The following is a 21,443-nucleotide window of genomic DNA, read 5'->3' as shown; positions in this document are numbered from 1 at the left end:
TCACTTGTCACATTAAATAGGTTAGTTATATACAGACTGCAGACCTATAGATTTGTTAGTGATAATGCAATTTTTTCTGATAACTATGTTTTTTTTTAACAATTATGCTATAAATACTTATAATGTCGCTGTAAGTTTGAAACATGACCTTATGCCATCTGTGTCCTACTTTCTTTTTTGCTTAAACAAATGTTTTTCCTTCACTGCTGAAAATGCTCCCTTGCAACACCAAAAGTTCCCACCAATAATTTACCCAAAAATTGCATAACAAAGCTTTTGCAACACCAGTTTTTTTGTGTGTTTTTGCTTGTTTGGTGTCCTTAATCCTGCATGGGTTTATTGATTGACCACCAGCGGCCGGTAAAGAATCAAAAGGAAAAATAAGAACACCACATTAATAATAGGTGCTTTAATTAAATAAAAAAAATAATAAATCACAACTTCATTGTAAGTATTTGTTCCCGTGATTTTGCAAATAATTCGCATTGAGAAGTTAGTGGGACAAGCAAAGGCTTTATCGATTTCTTTTTCACTATTTACTTGTAGAGATAAAAAAATTTTTCAGAACAATTTCTCAACTGCTGCTGGGAATCTGTGTGTTTCATCTGTTTGTTTACGTATGTGTAGGCAAGAGTTGGACCGATGGAAGGGTGGACAGATGTGGGAGGCGGATCCCCAACACCTGAGCTCAGAGGATAAAAGGAGCGCTAAGCCGAGGCTCAGTCTACCCTGGCAGCAGATCAGAACCGGACCGGAGGATGAGGAGAGCTCTTCTGCAGCTGCTGGCCTCTCTGGCCTTTGCCTCCATGGCTGAAGGAGCTAACATGTAAGTTCACCTGATTGTTTGAAGCATGACAAAAATTTATATTGAAAGAAGAAAAAAAAAACGCTGAAATTAGTTAGTATACTTTGTCACATATCTTTGCTTAATTTTTTATTTCTTGTGTGAATATTTTAGAACTTTACAGTTTGCTAAAAGTTTACTGTTTTCTAATAATGAACTGCTGGCCATTAAGCCTCCTAAGTGGTGCCAGGCAGCTGCCCTAAAGTTTGGGCAGTGTTTGCCTGGCCTCAAATTGCTCCAGACATGGCAAGCAGTCGATCGTCACGATCATAAGCTTCATTGATCCTCTGCTGGATCTCAATCAAGATCATCAATGGCTCATTCATTAAGTATGAAGTCCAGAGTGTAGATCAAAAGTCCCGAACTGGACAAATAAATCTGAAAAGATTGCACAAAACAGTAACCCAAAGTATGGAAGGACTCTTAGCAATTCACAATTTAAAAGGCCTTGAAACTGGTTTCTGCTGTTTCAATGCAAGTAGAGCAATAACATGAAAAAAAAAATTATTTTCTTTTCTGCAAAAGCACAAGAGTTTCTCTGAAAGCCCAATATTATACTTTACAATGTTGCATACAAGGGATACATACAATCTACTTTTTATTGTATTTTTTGGTTTATTATTCCGTTTTGCACTCTACATGTAAGGAAACCTATAGGGTTCAGCTAGAAGTCTCAGTTGTTCAATACATGTTTTGCTGCCTGCGGCACATTTATTGAAAATTATTGTTTCGCATAAGTGCTAACCAGAGTGTATCTTTCAAAATAGCAAAGTGATGTCTGCCCCAAACCTGATGCGAGTGGGAACAACAGAAAGCATCTTTGTGGAATGTCTGGACTGCACTGGAGGGAACATCGGCGTCACCATCAAAGTGATGAACCATCCGACAAAAAACAAGAAGCTGACTGAAACATCCGTGACCCTCAACGGGGCAAATAACTACCAGGGATTTGGAAAAGTGACTGTGAGTAAAACACTCAGACGGCTGCTGGCATCCCTTGACGCAAAAGGCTTTTCATAAAAGGCTTCTGTTGCCGGTCCTGAAGCAAAGCACCCGTCTTTTGATTCTGATTTCAGATACCAGCAGCGGAATTCAGTAAGGATCCCACTGCAAAACAATATGTTTATGTGCAAGCTCAGTTCCCGGACCGATTGCTGGAAAAGGTTGTCTTGGTGTCCTTCCAGTCTGGGTACATTTTCATACAGACTGACAAGACGCTCTATACGCCCAACAGCAAAGGTGAGTGCAAAGCAAAACAGGGGCAAATCACCGACATTCTTGGGGTATTAAAATTAAGTTTTATAACCTTGGACTCATTATATGCAGAATATTTAAAATAATATAAAGATATTGCAGTGAAAACAGATGAAAAACTATCTATTTTTTTTAACTTACTCATCCTGATACATCAGGATGAGGATAAGAGTTATCAAAATGGTCATTTGAACAAGACTTTCAAAAGAAATCTTAATTCCAACATGAAAAAAGATTTCAATTGTTTTTAGAAAGATGTTTATAGCATCTAAAGGCCTAAAATAGGTTTGAATTGTGTAATATATATAAAAAATTATGTATCTGGAGATATGTTTTTTTCCCTCCCTGCTAATAAAGTGAAAATGGAAACAGGATCAAAAGTTCAAACTGAAAACCAATCAATCAAGTCAATCATAATTGAACGAAATAAAAGAAAGAAAACAAAATCAAAATGATGCACAATTTACTTTGTAATTTCACAAATTACAAAGTAAAACCAGAAATATTTAGTAGTTATTTATTTATTTATTTATTTTTACCTACTGTGAAAATGTCTAACATCAAGTTACTTGCTATGACTTGAACTACAAAGGGTCTGGAGAAGTAAAAAAGGACTTTCTTCTCTCCGTGTCAGTTTATTACAGGATGTTTGCCTTGACGCCTCAGATGGTGCCTGTGGAAAGAAACGATCAGAACCAAGTTGATGCCTCTGTCGACATTGAAATTGTGGTATTGTGTTTCTTCATTCATATTAGTGACTCAGTTTCACGTTTGAATCATGCTGCCCTCTGGTGGTGAGAAGTGGGAGACGCACAAATGAGCTAAGATTATCTTTTGAACCCACTCTATGGAAGTAAATATGTGTCACCATCATTGGTGACACATATTTACTTGCAGACCAGTCACTCAATGAATGACGTTGGGTTCACTTTTAAAAGCTGTTTTGTTTGTTTGTTTGTTTTTGGTCAGACACCTGATGACATCATCATCCCTCTTGATTCAGTCGCTCTTAATGGTGGCATGTTCTCTGGAGATTATCCGCTTTCTGACATTGTCAGGTATTCCGTTTTGAAGACTAAAATCTGTTTTAAGTAACTGAATGACATCCATCTGGATATATTTAACTAAATAAATACTTTTAGATAGTCAAGATCTATATAAATTTTATTTACACACAAAATGGAAATAAGGTGCAGAGGTTTAGTTTTTGATTCAGGAAACACATTGAAACATGTTGTTATAGTGCTTTGGATTTTTACAAAAAAACTAAACACAATTTCTCTTTTTTTGTAATTATTTTCATGACTAAAAGTGAGTAATATGCAAATTTTACTTGGCTTCCTATATTATTCTGAACAAAAATAAGCTGTGGAGGAAATAGTGGAATTTTCATTTAATTCGAGTTCAATAATTAATAAGTAATTTTAGTGTTTATATTTCATTCTTCTCAACTGATTGCTGTAAATAGTGTGTGTGTGTGTGTGTGTGTGTGTGTGTGTGTGTGTGTGTGTGTGTGTGTGTGTGTGTGTGTGTGTGTGTGTGTGTGTGTGTGTGTGTGTGTGTGTGTGTGTGTGTGTGTGTTCCTCAGCCCTGGACTGTGGCACTTAGTGGCAAAGTTCAAGAGCAACCCACAGCAGAAATATAACACTTCATTTGAGGTCAAAGAATATGGTAAATACTGTGTTTTCAAATATGTATATTTGTAATTAAGTTTCCATCTGGTAGAAAAATATTTTCAAAAATGTTTTTCTCTGGCAGTGCTTCCCAGCTTCGAGGTGAAGCTGCTGCCTTTGGTCCCTTTCTTCTATGTGGACAGTGAAGAACTTGTCATCAACATTAAAGCTAAGTATGTGAAAGGTTTTCATTAGTTCAAAAGTGAAATAAATAGGGTTGTTATTAAATTATTGTTTTGTTCTTACAGTATGGCTTTAAGAGTGACTTTTTTATGTGTAGGTATTTGTTTGGAGAGGAGGTTGATGGGACTGCCTATGTGGTGTTTGGCATAATGGAAGATAAGGTGAAGAGATGCCTCCCAGACTCTCTTTCACGGGTCAAGGTGAGCTCTCTTCTTTTTCAGTTCCCCATTGAATACACATTTCATGCAAGCAAAAAGCCAGGCAGAACTTAACCCAGGTCTGTTGGATCACAGGTTACAAAGGGTCAAGGGGAGGTCAAACTGAAAAGGAATCAGATCATCCAAACTTTCCCAGAAATTAACCGTCTTGTGGGAAATGCCATCTTTGTGTCAGTCAGTGTGCTGACAGACAGTGGTGAGTAGCAGTGACTGTGTTTTTTCATGTTAGGTAGTGTTGGTGTTAAGCAATGCTCATTGGCTAAAAAAGTTTTCAAGTCAATTTCATTTCAAAACAAGAAGCAAACCCTGATTTGATCATTTCATATATATTTAAATATATATTTAAAATGCTTATCTTATATATATATATATATATATATATATCTATATCTATCTATATCTATATCTATATATATATATATATATATATATATATATATATATATATATGTTTGGCATATATATATATATATATATCTATATCTATATATATATATATATATATATATATATATATATATATATCTATATCTATATATATATATATATATATATATATATATATATAGATATAGATATATATATATATATATATATATATATATATATATATATATATATATATATATATATATATAGATATAGATATAGATATAGATATAGATATATATACTGGAGTATGACTCCAATTTCTGGAGTCATACTCCAGAAATTGTGCATGATCAAAGGAAGATTTCTATCATTTGTTTTTTATTTGATAAAACAATGGGAAATTAAGCAGCACTACTATTCTGTCCATTTATTTTATTTTATTTTTTTATCCAGGCAGTGAAATGGTGGAAGCAGAGTTGAGAGACATCAAGATTGTCACGTCACCCTACAAAATCACTTTCACAAGAACCCCCAAATTTTTCAAACCAGGAATGTCCTTTGATGTTGCGGTACAGAGCCAAATGTTTTCTCCTTTTACTGTCAAAATGTTATCAACTAATAACCCTAAACTTTAGAAAATTACTCCTGTATAAAGACTTATACTAAGTAAGAGGCATTTTTAAACACTGCACCCTATTTAAACTGTAATATGTTCTTCACATCTAGTGCCATTCGAAGGATGAATTAATCTAATAATGTACGATTTTTCATGAAACGTGGTGTGATGCGGTATTCAGAAACTGATGCATTTTTCTACGTTGAATGGCAGGTTGAAGTGGTAAATCCCGATGGCAGTCCAGCAGGCAGTATCCCAGTGGTGATCACTCCTGGAAATGTGAAGGGATTCACAGCATCAAATGGGATGGCAAGGCTCACCATGAATACAGCAGCAACGGATCTTGGACTCAAAATCACCGTAAGCAACAGCCCAGTGAAAATTCAGAAGTGGAGAAATTGCTGAAAAAATAAAAATAATGCTTGAACTGCAAGCAGTCATAATGGGATCCTCACCGGACCCAGCACACCTCCCCGCACGCAAAAATAATGTAAATAAATATATAATGGGAAACTACATTAATGGCGATGGTAACACTTCTGTAAGTAAAACAATGTAACATTTCAGTTCAAAGCCAATCCAACAGCTGCAAGCTAAAACTGCCAATCAGAGAAAAAGTACAAAACAATACAGTATGACCAAGAGAAACAACAAAACTGGAATGTAAATTTTAGAAAATGATAATGCCCCGATTTTTAATTTGAAAATCATGTGTTCCTTTGGACTACAGGCAAGAACAGAAAAAGATGGTCTTTCAGCTGAAAGACAAGCAACAGCTGAGATGAAAGCTTCCCCTTATACAACTAATAGCAAGACTTACATCCACATAGGTAAGTCATACTCCAGAACCGCCACAGTGCCCACAGTCATGAAAGGACCGGTGAACTCTGGAGAAGAACTGTGAATGTTATCAGCATGATGTGTTAGGCCTTAACACTTTTGGGAACTTTCCAACACAGGCATAGACACAGCTGAGGTGAAAGTAGGAGACAACCTGAAAATAAACCTCAACTTCAATAAAGCACCACAGGAAAAGGACATCACATACCTGGTGAGGGATGATTTGCACCTCTCTTAGTTCGTCAGTATACGTTGGATTTCTATTAATGTGTTTTCCTGTCAATCCCAGATCTTAAGCAGAGGCCAGCTGCTGAAATCTCAGCGCTACAGAACAAGAGGCCAAGCTCTAATTTCCCTAATTCTTCCCATCACCAAAGAGATGTTGCCCTCATTCCGCATCGTAGCCTACTACCACCCAACCGATAATGAAGTGGTGTCGGACTCTGTTTGGGTGGATGTGACAGACTCGTGCATGGGCTCGGTAAGACTCATTCCACCGACTCTGTGAGTCAAACCTGGGTAAATCCTTGATGTTTGGCATTATAAGGGAATAGTTTATGCTTTTTTCTTCCCATGTAGTTGACCTTGGAATCAAAGACACCGCTTCCATCCTATGAACCTCGCAGGATGTTCACTCTGAAAGTCACAGGAGATCCAGGGGCCACAGTGGGACTCGTCGCAGTTGACAAAGGTGTCTACGTCCTGAACAACAAGCACCGTCTCACCCAGAAAAAGGTACATCCTACAGTATCTAAAAATCTGGAAACTGACTGTGTATGTCTGGTTTTCTTTAACCATAAGCCTGCGTGGTTTACTTCTGCACCCTGCAGGTGTGGGACGAGGTAGAGCGCCATGACATAGGCTGCACACCAGGTGGTGGCAGCGACAGTATGAACGTGTTCTTTGATGCTGGGATGGTGTTTGAGTCAAGCACCGTTTCAGGAACTGCCTACAGACAAGGTGACTTAATTTCAACCAATTTGAATGAAGTTCATTTTGATTCCATTCAAGGATAAAATAGATTTACAAATTTCAGCTACCTTAAACTATACATTGTCAGGCATGTTGATAGACACACATGGTAAAGATGTGTGAAAGAGCGTGAATTATATTCATTTTTCAATGCAGAAGCACAGCCTCAAGCTAAAACGAAAAAGTCAGCCTCTAGTTGATTTCCAGTTAGAAGTTAGTAAAACATTTGCTCAGTAAGCATTACCTGAGCTGCATTTAAATATTACTAATTCTATATTGTTACCTCCATTGACAACTTAATAGGTGGCTTACTCCTTTGTATTCTGCTTGGGCATAAGGGCCTTTTCAGATTGCATCAAGGCTAAATTGTTTTTATTTTATAACCAATTAATGTAGTTTCGATGCCTTTGGTTTTTGAAATATGTGTTTTTATTGCATATTTGTAAAGATGTGGTTTGTGCTCTATTTCAGAAAAGGGCTGCAAGCCAAGCGCCAGAAGGAAAAGAGCCACAACTATCATGGAAGTTAGAAATACGCTAGGTAAGAAACGGTTTTTAGGACCAAAATATTGTGTCATTTATTAAACTCTCACAGTTATGTCTTTCAAAGTTTGATTTACTTGTTCAAACTGGCCTGTTTTTTCATGTGTGCTGCCTTTTTTAACACATAGCCTTTCTTTGTTTTTCAGTGAGTCAGTTTGAGAATGAGCTGGAGAAAGAATGTTGTTTGGACGGCATGAAGGAAGTCCCACTTTCATACACCTGCGAGGAGCGTAAAGAGTACATTGTGGACGGTCAAGCCTGTGCTGATGCCTTCCTGCAGTGTTGTACTACGATGAAAACGCAGCAGGCTGAAAGGAGAGAAGAAAACTTACAATTAGCTCGCAGTAAGAAATGGGAACCAATTGGTGGGGAACAGTACTCTTTCTTCTTCCTAAAAGAGACATTAATGATCCCATGTGCAACAACGCTTTAGGTGAGTCCGATGACAGCTACATGGACAGCAATGAAATTGTTTCTCGAACCAAGTTCCCCGAAAGTTGGCTGTGGATAGACATCCAGCTTCCTCGTTGCCCAGCCAGTAACCCGAACTGGTGAGCCATTTGAAACTTGCACAGATCTAGTATTCCCTAAAAGGACAATTTGGTAATAATTTTATATGCTCAACCTTCCTATCTGCTGCCACCGTCCTGTGTTTTAGTGAGGCCATGTCTATGGAGAGAAATGTTCCTTTGCAAGACTCAATCACCACCTGGCAGTTCACCGGCATCAGTCTATCTCGAACACTTGGTGAGGCTTCTGCAACTCAAGTTGATAATTTTCACATTTACATTTCTGCTCTCTGTTGGCGTCTTACTTTTTATTTGTCTCATCCTTAAGGTATCTGTGTGGGCAAGCCATTGGAGGTTATTGTCCGTAAGGAATTTTTCATTGATCTCCGGCTGCCTTATTCCGCCGTCCGAGGAGAGCAGATTGAAATCAAAGCGATCCTTCATAACTACAGCCCAGACCAAATAACCGTAAGTTAGAGTTCACAATTTTGGGCTGGGTCAGGCCAAAATTATTTGTTTCACGGTCTGGTCGGGATTCTTTAACAAGCCTGCAACACATATGGCACAAAGAAAACCAATCAAGAAATAATCTTCTTATTGTAGATTAAATAGAGGAGTTGATTCTCTGTTCAGGGGAGAAATAAACTAAGGATCAGAAGTTCATTGGATCACAAGTTCACTCTGCACAATAACTATGCATGTGGCCCCGCCCTGTGACTGTATCAGTCACACATCCCAGATGATTTGCACTGGTCACCAGCAACACAATCGAAATAGAAATATTAAACAAAAGCTAAACATGGCAAATAAAATATTTCCTACTCAAATTATGGTCTAAAAATGAGAGCAGTCAAATATTCATTAAGATGAGTTGAATTTACTTTGGGCTCAGGTCTTTAATTCATGTTTATTAGTTGGGTCAGGCGGGTTGGGTCCAGCTAGATTTTTTAAACCTGATCTAACTCTGCTGTAAATTGTAAAAAAACAACAAAAACTGAATTCAATTCTTAATAGATTGAATCGTGTTTATGAAATATTATATAACCAAGCTTGTCTTTAATTACCAAATGAGAAATTTAGCAAAATTAACAATAGATCTATATATAGGTTTACATAAATGTAAGCAGCAAAACAGAAAGGATTCGGTTACCGAGAGACAAAAAATTGTCTGTTTTATAGACAAATGGAAGTTAGAATTTTTTTATGCACTCTAACTCTATATTGGATATTAGCTTTTGAGTTAATTAGATTTCATTGCTTCATCGTGTCCTCAAGGTTCGTGTGGAACTGATTGAGGAAGAGAACGTGTGCAGCGTAGCCTCCAAGCGTGGGAGGTACCGGCAGGAGGTCAGAGTTGGAGCCCAAACTACACGATCTGTGCCATTCATCATCATTCCAATGAAGGAAGGAGAGCGCAGCATCGAGGTCAAGGCAGCTGTCAAGGATTCATCCCGTAATGACGGAGTTGTGAAGATTCTGCGCGTTGTGGTAAGAAAGAAACTCCAACTTCATGTATAGGAAGAAAACACATCTTCAGCCTCCTGGATCAAGCACTGTGCTTTCCATCGCTAGCAGTTACATAACATATATCGCTCTATATATCTAAGTAAAAAATAACTAAAAATACTTATCTGTTCAATATTTATGTATGGTTTGTTTTGTTTTTCTGTTTTGCTTTGACCTACAAAAGCCATTCAATACATTTTGTTTCTAATATTCGTTCTATCTTTTCCCAGCCTGAAGGTGTTCTGGTTAAAGAGCCCAAGATTGTATCTCTAGATCCAGTTAACAAAGGCCAGGGTACGTTCCCACATTAGCAATGCTTTAACATTCTCTCTGAGGCTTTGTGGAAATATTTTTCCTGACTGATTCCATGTACTTTTCTACTTTCAGGTGGAACACAAGTGGAAATCCTGAACAGTAATATTCCCAGGAAAGATTTGGTTCCAAACGCACCAACCAGCACACAGGTTTCTGTGACTGGTGAGAGATACTGTTACACACCCAGATGAATAATACAGAGACAACTGCTTGAAAAGTGACTATCCTTTTTCAATTTACCGATTTTATTTTGTGTGTGCAGGCAGAGAACAGGTTTCTGGACTTGTAGAGAATGCCATCAGTGGCAGATCCATGGGTACTCTGATCTACCAGCCCTCAGGCTGTGGAGAGCAGAACATGATTCACATGACTCTGCCAGTCATTGCAACCACATATTTGGACAAAACCAATCAGTGGGAGGCTGTCGGTTTGAACAAACGTAACGAGGCTCTTCAGCACATCAAAACTGGTAAAGTTACTTACATGTAAAGAAAAATGGATTCAACATTTTAAAATATGTTCTCTTTTTATTGTTGACCAAATGAATGTGAGGGTATTTGAACAAAGTAATAATTTACCATCTGTTTAGGATACAACAACGAGCTAGCGTATCGTAAAGGCGATGGCTCATTTGCTGTGTGGGCTAATCGTGGAAGTAGCACCTGGTAAGGCATTCGAGGATCAATTGTATTTTTTTGGAGACAATACCTCGTTTCTCAGTATTTATTCCATATGCAGTTTGAAAAATTAAACTATTCATTTTTTCTTCTCCACAAGGCTGACAGCTTATGTGACCAAGGTGTTTGCTTTGGCTTACAACTTGATAGCAGTGCAAAGTGATCACATCTGTGGTGCTGTGAAGTATCTGATCCTCAACGCTCAGCAACCTGATGGCATGTTTAAGGAAGTTGGAAGCGTATACCATAGAGAGATGCAGGTTAGTACACCACTACATACACAATATATAAACGTACACAATAAGTACATTCATGTTAGATATTTTTTCGCTTCCTGGTAAAAATCCCCCGATCCTCCTGGAAGGAGTTGATTTCTGTTGCTGCCGTCCCACAGCAGTGTGTGACCGAACTGGTGGCTAGCATGAGAAAGAGGTGCCAGGCTGTTGGATACAGTTCTCTCAAGCATGACTGAGGCCATTGCTAGTTTAAAGAATTGATTGTTAGATATTCTAAGCAAAGTCTTGTCTTTTTTGTAATTAACCTTCCTATTCAAGAAAATTAATCACCATCTTGTGAAGCTTTGTTACAAAAAACAATCCCTTTACTTCATGTGTGTATTTATTTCCTCCATTAAAATTTTCTGAAACTTATCATTCTCATCTAAAACAAAATCCCTTGTTTTCTTCCTTGGATCACGATGTGGGACTATTTTACCTGACATGTCGGTGTTTGTGTTTGTGCTTATTCAGGGTGATGTGCTTGGCGGAGACACAGATGCCTCCATGACGGCCTTCTGCCTCATTGCCATGCAGGAGACAAGCACAATATGCGGAGCAACTGTAAATGTGAGTGCCTCGGCCTTGTCAAAAGAATTTCTGTGAGAAATCAACTCTGTGACGTTAGCGAACGGGGGGAAATCAAAGGTTTTTGCTTTCACATTGATATTCTGTATCTGGATGGCTTCCCAACAAACCATTACATTCCCATGTTCTCCCTTTCATTTCTCTAGAGTCTTTCATCCAGTATAGAAAAAGCGGTCACCTACCTAGAGAGACGTCTCCCCAACCTCGCCAACCCTTATGCCGTCGCCATTACATCATACGCTCTGGCCAATGAAAACAAACTTAACCAGGAAATTCTCTTCAAGTTTGCTTCTCCTGGTATTTGCACTGCCCATCTTGTGGAAATTGCAATTTATATTTATGTTTTTACAACAACAAAAAAAATTCTCTTTTATAGCGTTAAACCACTGGCCCGTACCTGGAAAAAAGACATTCACACAAGAGGCGACAGCTTATGCTCTTTTGGCTCTGGTCAGAGCTGAGGTGAGAAACTGTTCCATAAATATAGAGCTATGGTTATTTGTTCTTTGTGACTTTGAAAGACAACGTTTTGAACATCTGTTGAAGAAATTCACAGGTTTGTTTTGACATCTTTTTTTGTTGTTCCTTTTAGTTCTTTATGCAGAGTTGCTAAAAGCAGGCACTGTCTTATCACTGGTGCATTCAATTTACAGGTTTCAGGATAAATGCTTTAGGGGAAGTGATGCTAAATATGTACCATACTGAAAAGTGAAGCTCTGCCCTCAAAAACTTAAAATCAAAAGGTTTTTACAATTTGGGGCAAACGCTTCATACAGATATGTTCAGGACTGTGGAGTGGTGGAGCTGCTTGTTGAGCTGAGAAAAGATAAATATGCTGAAGGGAAAGAGGCTGATCATGCAAATTGAGGCTTATGCAGATGAGTGTGTGTGGATGTGGATGCATATATCTTGACATGTGTAAACCCAGAAAAGATGGAAAATTAATTAACTCGTGTTTTCTTTTTAATTTAATAATGAGGGTCCATCTGAAATGGGGTAGGACTTCTTACTTCTTCCTACTCCTTTTCGAGAATGAAGAGATTATTGTGGTACAAAAATATGTCTTTTGCATTCCATGTTTATTTGTGTGTTTTTATACTTCTGTCATGTTCGAAATAAAAAAAAATATATATATATAAAAAAATACATTTAGCACAAACTGCTTTGTGAGCTTAGTGCATGGAGTAAGAAAATAACCGGGGGGTGGGGGGGTCATTGATATTATGCAGCATATGTAAAAAAAGCACTGCTGGTTGGAGACAGAATTTAATCTTAAATACTGTGATGAATTGTTCTGATTGTTGGCAGACAATAATATGAGTACAAGTACTAAACATAGCAGGCCCAAATCATCTCCTTTCCTTTCACTCTAGCGCTTTGAAGAGGCACGGCCCATCGTTAGATGGTTTAACCAACAACAGTTTGTGGGTGGAGGCTACGGGTCGACACAGGTAACTTTCTTAGCGAATTATCACTTTCACTTGTTAAAATGGAATTTTTCTTAATTCTTCTCATTTTTAATCTGTCATCCTTCCCAGGCCACTATTATCGTGTACCAGGCCGTGGCAGAGTACTGGTCCAAAGCGAAAGAACCAGAATACGATCTAAATGTTGACATCTTGTTGCCGGGCAGATCAAGGCCTGACAAGTTCAACTTTAACAGAGAAAATCAGTTCACCACAAGAACTTCTAAAGTGAGATCACAACCTCCTTCTTTAAACCTTCACAACACTTTGAGATTTTGTTTTGTGATTTACTTTTTCCTAAATTACAAATTAAAATGTTGACAGCTTAATGACATCAACCAGGATGTGAAAGTTACTGCCAAAGGAACGGGAGAAGCAACAGTGAAAGTAAGTAACTTTTTACTTTAATTTTTTTTTGTGGACCATAAGACTAAGTTGGAAAACTTTCAGACACAGCAGATTAACTCTTTCATTCAGATGCGTTAAGACTCTGATGCATTTGTTACTTTAAAAAAATATCTATTAGCAACAATGACTGTCTACAAATCATGAAGATTTTCTTTTTAACCCTTTTCATGCAAAGTGGCCACGACAGTGGACATCTATCTAAAAGCCATTTTCTTGTGCTTTTTGTGGATTTTTATGTTATAAATGCACACGGACCACTAGAGTGGACACTAATGCATTATAAGACGCATTATTAACTACTGGCCATCAGCTGTAAATGCAAGAAATTGTTTTTGTTACATCCAATATGGCCGACAGACAAAAAAAAACATCCCTCCTTCTGCAGTAGACGACTCTTACAGTTAAAAAAAATATTGTGAAACCAGAAAATCCTTAAAGAACAATACTACTGACATATTTCTCAAATATTATTATTTGAAAAATATGTCAGTAGTATTGTTCTATGTATTTGGAGAAAATTATAACTGATTACCTAAAAAATGAATAAATAAATAAAAAATCAGAAAAAAAAATCCTGACACAAAGGATCGTAATTCATGCATGAAAGGGTTAAAATAGGTTTTATATCAAATTGGTTGTTATATAGATAAATTGGGAACATTTTTTACAAAACAATGTTTATATTAGGAATTTCTGGTGACATGCAAATTTATCTGAAAAGTATGTTTGTTAGGTTTTATATATTTATATATATTTAATTTGCATTGCATTCATGATTACATATGTAAACACCTCAGAGTGCTTCAAATTTTAACTCCTAATTTTCAAAAAGATATGGGCACATAATTTCAAGTGCTCATGGATCGCTAGATGTTGTTCGCAGATTAGAAACAGAAACACATCTAAAAAGTATGTTTCGATTTAATTCATTCATATTAAGGTTGCATTACAGATTTTCATAGATTCTTTTTCTTTTAGCTGAAATATGAAGAGGACAATGTGTGGTATAAATAAAACAAATGTACACAGTTTAATGTTGGCTAAGCAAAATCTATATTTTCTACTAGGAATTGTAATAGATAAGCTATAACATCATTGTAGGTCAAATGAATTCTATAAACTAGTTACATTTTTCATCAAGTTTTTTTTTTTGTGTGTGCATGAAGTCCAAAATATGGACAAATAATATCTTGTTGTAACGTCACCACACAATAACCCTACATGTTCATGATGTTACAGATGGTTTCACTTTATTATGCCCTTCCTAAAGAAAAGGAAAGTGACTGCCAGAAGTTTAATCTCTCTGTGCAACTAATCCCAGGTAATTTGGTATTCATTTGTGCTGTTTTGGTTATTCTCCGTTCATGTGATTTGTTTAAAAAAACAAAAATAAAGTGCAAACTTTACATGGATTTAATTTACTTCTTCAGAAAAAGAGGGAGACGATGGCAACACCTACATGCTTAGGATCAAAGTTCTGTAAGTACGGTACACCACACTTCAGCGCGTGTTAAAAAAGTCTCTGTGAAATTATTAAAAGTTGCTCGTAACATTTTGCACAAAGGTATAAGGACATGAAAAGTGAAGCAAAAATGGCCATCCTGGACATCGGCCTGCTCACCGGATTCACTGTTGACACGAAGGACCTGGACGCGGTAGGAGTTTGAATGCGAAACCCTCGGCTGAATCCAGATATTTGCATACATGATTGTGACATGTGTAATACATGTCACAATCTGTACAATACAATGCCACTTTTTTATTATTTCTCACACTAAAGCAGACTAAGCTTTTCCTGTTTTAGGTCAGTTTTGGATATCCAAATTGTTTCTGTTTGCTAAATGCCAGAATGATGTGAGAATTGTTGTCGTGCGTACTCTGAAGCATTGACTTTGCTATTCCTTAAATGTCCATTAAATTTGCCAATCTGGCATTATTCTATGAATAATGTCACTTTTAATACAAAGTTCTGCCACATTAAAAGTCCATTGAGAGCTTCATTGTTTACAGAACGACACTTCATGACAAAAGTTATAAGTTTTCATAAAGACTCTTGTTCATAACAGGTGCTATATCATGTTATGTCTGTCTTATGCACACCCCTTCAAATCAAGTGCTACCAAAAGTTTCAAAAGCCATTCTCCAAAAAAATCTCTCTCAGAATTATAGCATGTAGCAAATCTATTTAATTTTGTAAATGACCAAAACAGGACATGCTTCAGCTGATTTAAGCATATTTTTATATTTGAACTACACATCAGTTTGGCATTTTACTTCTCATTTAACCCAAAGTGCGTTTTGTGGCTTACATGATGACTCAGGCCACGTGTTTGTTTGTGTGCGTAGTTGTCTAAAGGACGCGCCCGCACCATTGCAAAGTACGAGATGAACACAGTTCTGTCCGAAAGAGGCTCTCTCATCATCTATCTGGACAAGGTGATAATTCAGCCTTCTCGTTTCTTGTTTTTTTATTCTGCACTACATGTTGGATTATTCATTAGTCTTCCTCGCTTATTTTGAAATCTCTCATCAGGTTTCACACACACGAGAAGAGGAGATCAGCTTTAGGATCCATCAGACATTAAAAGTTGGCGTCTTACAACCAGCAGCCGTGTCTGTCTATGAGTATTATGAGCGTAAGTTCTGAAAGGGATGGGCTACAGTTTATTTATCTTAACCTGCTCAGCTGCGCATTTCTTGTAATCTGAGTTTTCCTCTGCAAAATTATTTTTCTGACGCTTTACATTTATATAAATATGCATGCATCCTGCATGTTCTATTGTGGGACAATGAAGGATATGTCTACTTTTTTCTATTCTGTTCTATTCTATCCTATTCTATTCTAAGAATATTTTTTTTAATCTGTGGGAGTTTTGTCTTCTATTTCAGAAACACCATGTGTCAAATTCTACCATCCAGAGAGGAGAGGAGGAAAACTGCTCCAGCTCTGTAGAAATAATGAATGCACCTGTGCAGAAGGTAAACAAGAATAGTTTGCATGAGGATTTTAGGTTGGAAAAGCACATGGTTTACTTTCCTGCATTCCCAAAACTTGAAGTTTTCTGAACAAGTTTGCAAAAGCTTCCTATTTCATGCATAAACCAAACCTTACTGTATGAAATTTTGTTACACATTGACACAAAGCAATGCAAGTTTGTGAAGTGGAAGAAGAAGAGTGAGTTAGTTGATATTAAAATATGTATATCTGAAAAGTGTGGCCGGCGTGTGTATTTTGCCCCCTTTCATTTAATTACCCCTAAAAAAAAACTTGCTAATTTTATCCCTTTGGTCTATGAAGTAGTCTGACCCAGGATATTTGTGACATAATAGCAAAGACCAAACATTATTGATGATGAAAAACACTCTAGACTGCTCAGTTAGGTTATGGTACCTCTGGAGAAGCTATGCAGATTCACATCTCAGACCACAGAATCTGTTCATATGACCAATTATAAATCATTAACTACCTGACCTTCAATGAAGAATGGAACATAAAAGTCACTTTTTCATTAAATGTCACTTTTTTATAGATCTGCAACATACATGAACGGAATCTCTTTTGCATTACTTTCTAGAGAACTGCAGCATGCAGAAAAAGGGTCAAATTAGCAATGATGAGCGCACAGCTAAGATCTGCGAGAGCACGGAGACCAGCAAGATAGAGTTTGGTAAGAAACAGCAGGCATGAAAATGTCTAACAAAAGAAAACATACTTTTCAGTAGTTAGAGCAATGCATGATGAAGAGATCTCAAACCTGTACAATGTCTGCCCACAGCGTACAAAGTTATGGTGGAAGGGAGTAACTTTGAGTTGTCTACAGACTTGTACATAATGCGCATAGTGCAAGTTATTAAAGAAGGTGGGTATTGATTTGATTATTTGATTTTTGAATTATCAAATCCTTCAGTGACCTGAAGATCCTCACTCGCTTTGCCTTCTTGTTCCACAATGTGACCACAGGAAGCGCTGATGTTGGTCCTACTGGTCAGCTGCGTTCATTCCTCAGTTATCAGCACTGCAGAGACACTTTAAGGCTGGAAAATGGCAAAACTTACCTCATCATGGGATCATCCAAAGACATTCACAGAGACGACCAGAAGCTAGCGTAAGTTGTGGCTCATGCAAGGGGATCATTTCAAATGATCACTGCTCATTAAAAGCTAAAGTTCTGCTCAGAGAACTAAACATAAAAAATATCCTGAACGCCACTGGGAAGTTTGAGTTCATAATGTTATATTTGAAAGGGTTTTTTAAGGGTTTACTGAGGATAAAACTTACAATTTATGATTTTTGTCAAAAAGAATTACACAACGCGTGTGTGAACATTGACTCACACGAAGGGACAAACAAATGACCCTTAGCATGTTGCAGAGACACCATAAGTTCCTTGTTGCCATTAACAAGCTGGCACAATGTTGCATCTAAATTATTAAATAATATGAAGTTCATGTAGCTTTTGATCTGGATGCTGAAAAAATACTTACTTTAACTTTTCCCGTGTGTGTGTGTGTCCCTACTCCCAGGTTCCAGTACGTGCTCGGGGAGAGGACCTGGATCGAGTACTGGCCCTCAGAAGCTGAGTGCCAGACAGAAGAACATCGTCCGACGTGCCTCGGCATGGAGGAAATGGTCGAGCAGTACAGCATTTTTGCATGTCAGCAATAACTGAACTCAAGAAAACAATGGTCACGTATCCAATAATGTTTTTTTTGCAATGTTTGTAAAGGTTGCAAACAGAGTGGACTGTATAAGAGCTAAAATAAAAATATATTAATCAAAATATGACGTTGTCTTTTGTTTGAGAATCTTAACTTTCGATGCCTGCATAGAGTAAATGTTTTAAATACGTTTTCCCTTTGTCATTTCACTTGATTTAGTCATGTACTTAGTGGTTTATTTATTTGTCTCACGTCTGAAAAGTGATGACACATTCTTTAACATATTATTATTATTTTAATAATATTAAAGTAATAAGCAACACAGAACAAACAGGGAAGGCTACAACAGACGCAACCAACTGCGCCACTGTGCAGCCAGTGTTTTTTTTTTTTTTTTTGCCGCATAAATAAAGGTTGGATCAGTCTGATGGTTTGCATGTTGAGAGAATAGGAAGAAAGGATCAGCAAAAAAAATGGAAGAAAGAATAAACAGACAGAGCAAAAGAGACAGGACTGGGTTAAATTAGTCAACATGCCAGAAAGAAAGGTGAAAGAGATGAGCTGAACTGAAGAACAACTTCTAATTGCGCCAATTTAACACCTTTAAAGGTGATATAGGATATAACATATCAGTAATGTTATATCCTATATCACCCTGTGCAGGTTCTTTAAATATTTTTGTTTTGTTGGGTGATTTGAAGCTATTGGTGCAAATAGTCGTCTAAATTATGAAAGAACATGTCATGTTTTAGCTTCAGTTTTAGCCATTTAAATCCACTCAGAATAAAAGTGCTTCAATTCACTTTGCTACAGGGCTTTCTCGGGTCTACAATCTACAAGAATAGCTACGGCAAAATCAAATGTAGAGGCAGCTGATCCAGCTCACACACATATCCTTTTCACTGCAGTAAAGGAGTTATTACAGATAACTTCACAGAATTCAAATTTACCGTTTAATGTCAACAGCTGAGCACAGAGTTTCCCCAACACCGAACTGGATGATTTATGTTCAGCAAAACTCTGTTAATCAGCCAATAATTGAAGTAAAGAAGGCCTTAGTTTAACACAAGGAACATTCTTGAGTATTACAGAGCAGAAGTATCATTCAACATTCAACATGTTGCTTTATTATTTTGCCACCTCAATAATTTGGGTACATAACAAATACACACTATCTCGCGCTCACCAGATCCTCTCCGACCCCACCCACCTCAACCATGGACTGTTTTCCCCCCTGGAGTCTGGAAGAAGGTTCTGCAGCATCTTGTGCAGAACAACCAGACTACTGAACAGTTTCTTCCCCCGGGCCATCAGACTGCTTAACGCCACATAACACCCCTCCACACTCACAAACCAAATGACCCCCCCATGGACATGGTCAATACATGCACTTTAGTTTAGTTTTTTTCACAACACTGAACCTGTGTATTCTATGGCACTTGTATTGTATTTATTTATTTATTGGGTAGTATAAGGTTTTAGCTCTGCTACACTGGTAGCCAAGTAACGACATTTTGTTGTCAAGATTCACCTTGTGTTTTTTTTGTACAATGACAATAAAGGAAGTCTAAGTCTAAGTCTATTTAATAACAATTCCTCAAATTAAAAAATTAAAATATCGAAAGACATGTAGTTGAACTGATTGCATGTATATAAAGATAAGCTAGAAAAGTAATATGTAAATTTGAACAAATATATGCAAAATGTTTGAAATCATAATTACTTAGATTGATTAGTCTAAATTGGGTGCATTTGTTCTGGTCATACTATTGTCTTTATTTATTGGTGTTTCCAAGGATCAAAGTTCAAGTAGCTGGTGAAGCAAACTAAGTGAAAACTGAACAAAACTAAAAGGACATATGCTAAGGAAATTATGCCGAACACTGACAATGATGAAATAACCGAATATATACATCAGCAAAGAAACAAACAACTCAGAAACACATAAAGCCGAACAGTTTAATTATCTAACTCACCATATTTCCTGTTTTGTTTGCTTTTACACAAATACTGCAACTTTTTCACCAATACATGTCTGACAGCTTGAGTTGCCGTTTCACTTTATAAATGCAATTATAAACGTATCGACAAATGTCAGATTAATCCTTTTTCTTTAAAGATGCAAAGGGTCTGTTTGTGAATGGACACACAACAACACAACAAATTAGCCAGACAGTCACAGTGACAAGGCCTCAATCTGTGTTGTGAACATATGACATCTTTGTTATTCACTGTGGAGCCCTATGTTACAGTAAAACTTCCAGAAAATTGAGTTGAATGACCTTCAAATATTTGTACAGCGGGTGCAGGGGTAGGTGGACGTGTGTGAGTTTGTGTGGGTAGGAGCGGTATGTCTGTTTGTGTTGAGTGGGTGGCTGAGTCGCAGTTTGTACCCAAGGTCTTGTTTCAGACCGCAGGATTAACAGTAAAAATCAATCAATCAAATTTTATTTGTATAGCACATTTCAGCAGCAAGGCATTTCAAAGTGCTTTACATCATAAACACAAAAACACAAAGTCATGCATCATGGAATAAACAATACATTGTTACATATTACATTTCAAATAAAACTCTAAACAGGTGTGTTTTTAGTTGAGAATTAAAGGAAGTCAGGGTTTTCGCTGTTTTACAGTTTTCTGGAAGTTTGTTCCAAAGTTTTGGTGCATAGATGCTGAAAGCTGCTTCTCCTCTCTTGGTTCTGGTTCTGGGGATGCAAAGCAGACCAGAACCAGAAGACCTGAGGAGTCTGGAAGGTTGATACAACAACAGCAGATCTTTGATGTAATGTGGTGCTAAACCGTTCAGTGATTTATAAACTAACAACAATATTTTAAAATCTATTCTTTGAGCTACAGGGAGCCAGTGGAGGGACTTTAAAACTGGTGTTATGTCTCTATCTTCCTGGTTTTAGTGAGAACCCAAAAGATTTAAAAAGCATATACTCTGAATAGACCTACTCGACTCTCTGATACTCAGATTTTTTTTTGGCTTCAGAACATCAGAGATTAAAAAGCCTGACACAGATTTGTATGTAATTAAAAGATGATTAATATTTCAGAATTTAACCATTTTTTCTGATTTTTTAAACTAAATTAAAAGTATCACCAAATATGACACAAAAGGTATACTAAATACTGCAGTATTTAGTATACCTTTTGTGTCATATTTGGTGATACTTAGGGTTAGGGTTAGGTTAGGGTTAGGGTTAGATCTCTGAGAACTGTAAAGCTTTCTCTTTCATTGTTGTGTCATCAAACAAGTAACGTCTTAGAAAAATCCAAAACGACAAAACAGACATGCTAATTAGTAAATCAATTAATCACAAACTAGTCAAATAACAAAAATAATAAACTTAAAGACGAAAGACAATGAATTTGTGGCACCTCACAAGTGAGGTGCCACAAATTTAGCAATGTTTTTCTGTTGTTGGAGCATCAACAGCTCAGCAGTAACTTTTCTGATTGAGCACTGATGGATGACAAAGTTGCTTCTCTTGGCCCATTGGGGGTTGATTTTGGTTTCAAT

At 37.1% G+C, this 21,443-nt stretch overlaps 1 protein-coding gene across 1 annotated transcript; it reads left to right on the top strand.

Annotated features, from left to right (window-relative positions):
- Positions 1–694: 694 nt before the first annotated feature.
- On the top strand, positions 695–18,041 carry LOC129366899 (complement C3-like). Its single transcript, XM_055040985.1, has 43 exons — positions 695–826; positions 1,612–1,807; positions 1,921–2,083; positions 2,733–2,827; positions 3,068–3,156; positions 3,687–3,769; positions 3,857–3,944; positions 4,052–4,154; positions 4,248–4,368; positions 4,998–5,113; positions 5,374–5,520; positions 5,891–5,990; positions 6,120–6,211; positions 6,290–6,481; positions 6,580–6,735; positions 6,831–6,960; positions 7,444–7,512; positions 7,661–7,858; positions 7,948–8,065; positions 8,173–8,261; positions 8,352–8,491; positions 9,299–9,511; positions 9,760–9,823; positions 9,917–10,006; positions 10,107–10,313; positions 10,434–10,509; positions 10,622–10,781; positions 11,271–11,366; positions 11,531–11,681; positions 11,761–11,846; positions 12,758–12,835; positions 12,923–13,078; positions 13,175–13,237; positions 14,498–14,579; positions 14,689–14,737; positions 14,823–14,913; positions 15,605–15,694; positions 15,792–15,894; positions 16,148–16,237; positions 16,834–16,926; positions 17,035–17,118; positions 17,220–17,364; positions 17,783–18,041. The coding sequence occupies exons 1-43, from the start codon at positions 759–761 to the stop codon at positions 17,922–17,924; spliced, it is 4,962 nt and encodes a 1,653-aa protein (XP_054896960.1). The 5' UTR covers positions 695–758; the 3' UTR covers positions 17,925–18,041.
- Positions 18,042–21,443: the final 3,402 nt, after the last annotated feature.

Source organism: Poeciliopsis prolifica, unplaced genomic scaffold (assembly GCF_027474105.1).
Source record: "Poeciliopsis prolifica strain line A6 unplaced genomic scaffold, Auburn_PproV2 SCAFFOLD016, whole genome shotgun sequence".
Classification (NCBI taxonomy): domain Eukaryota; kingdom Metazoa; phylum Chordata; class Actinopteri; order Cyprinodontiformes; family Poeciliidae; genus Poeciliopsis; species Poeciliopsis prolifica.
This window is presented reverse-complemented; position numbering and strand designations above follow the sequence as displayed.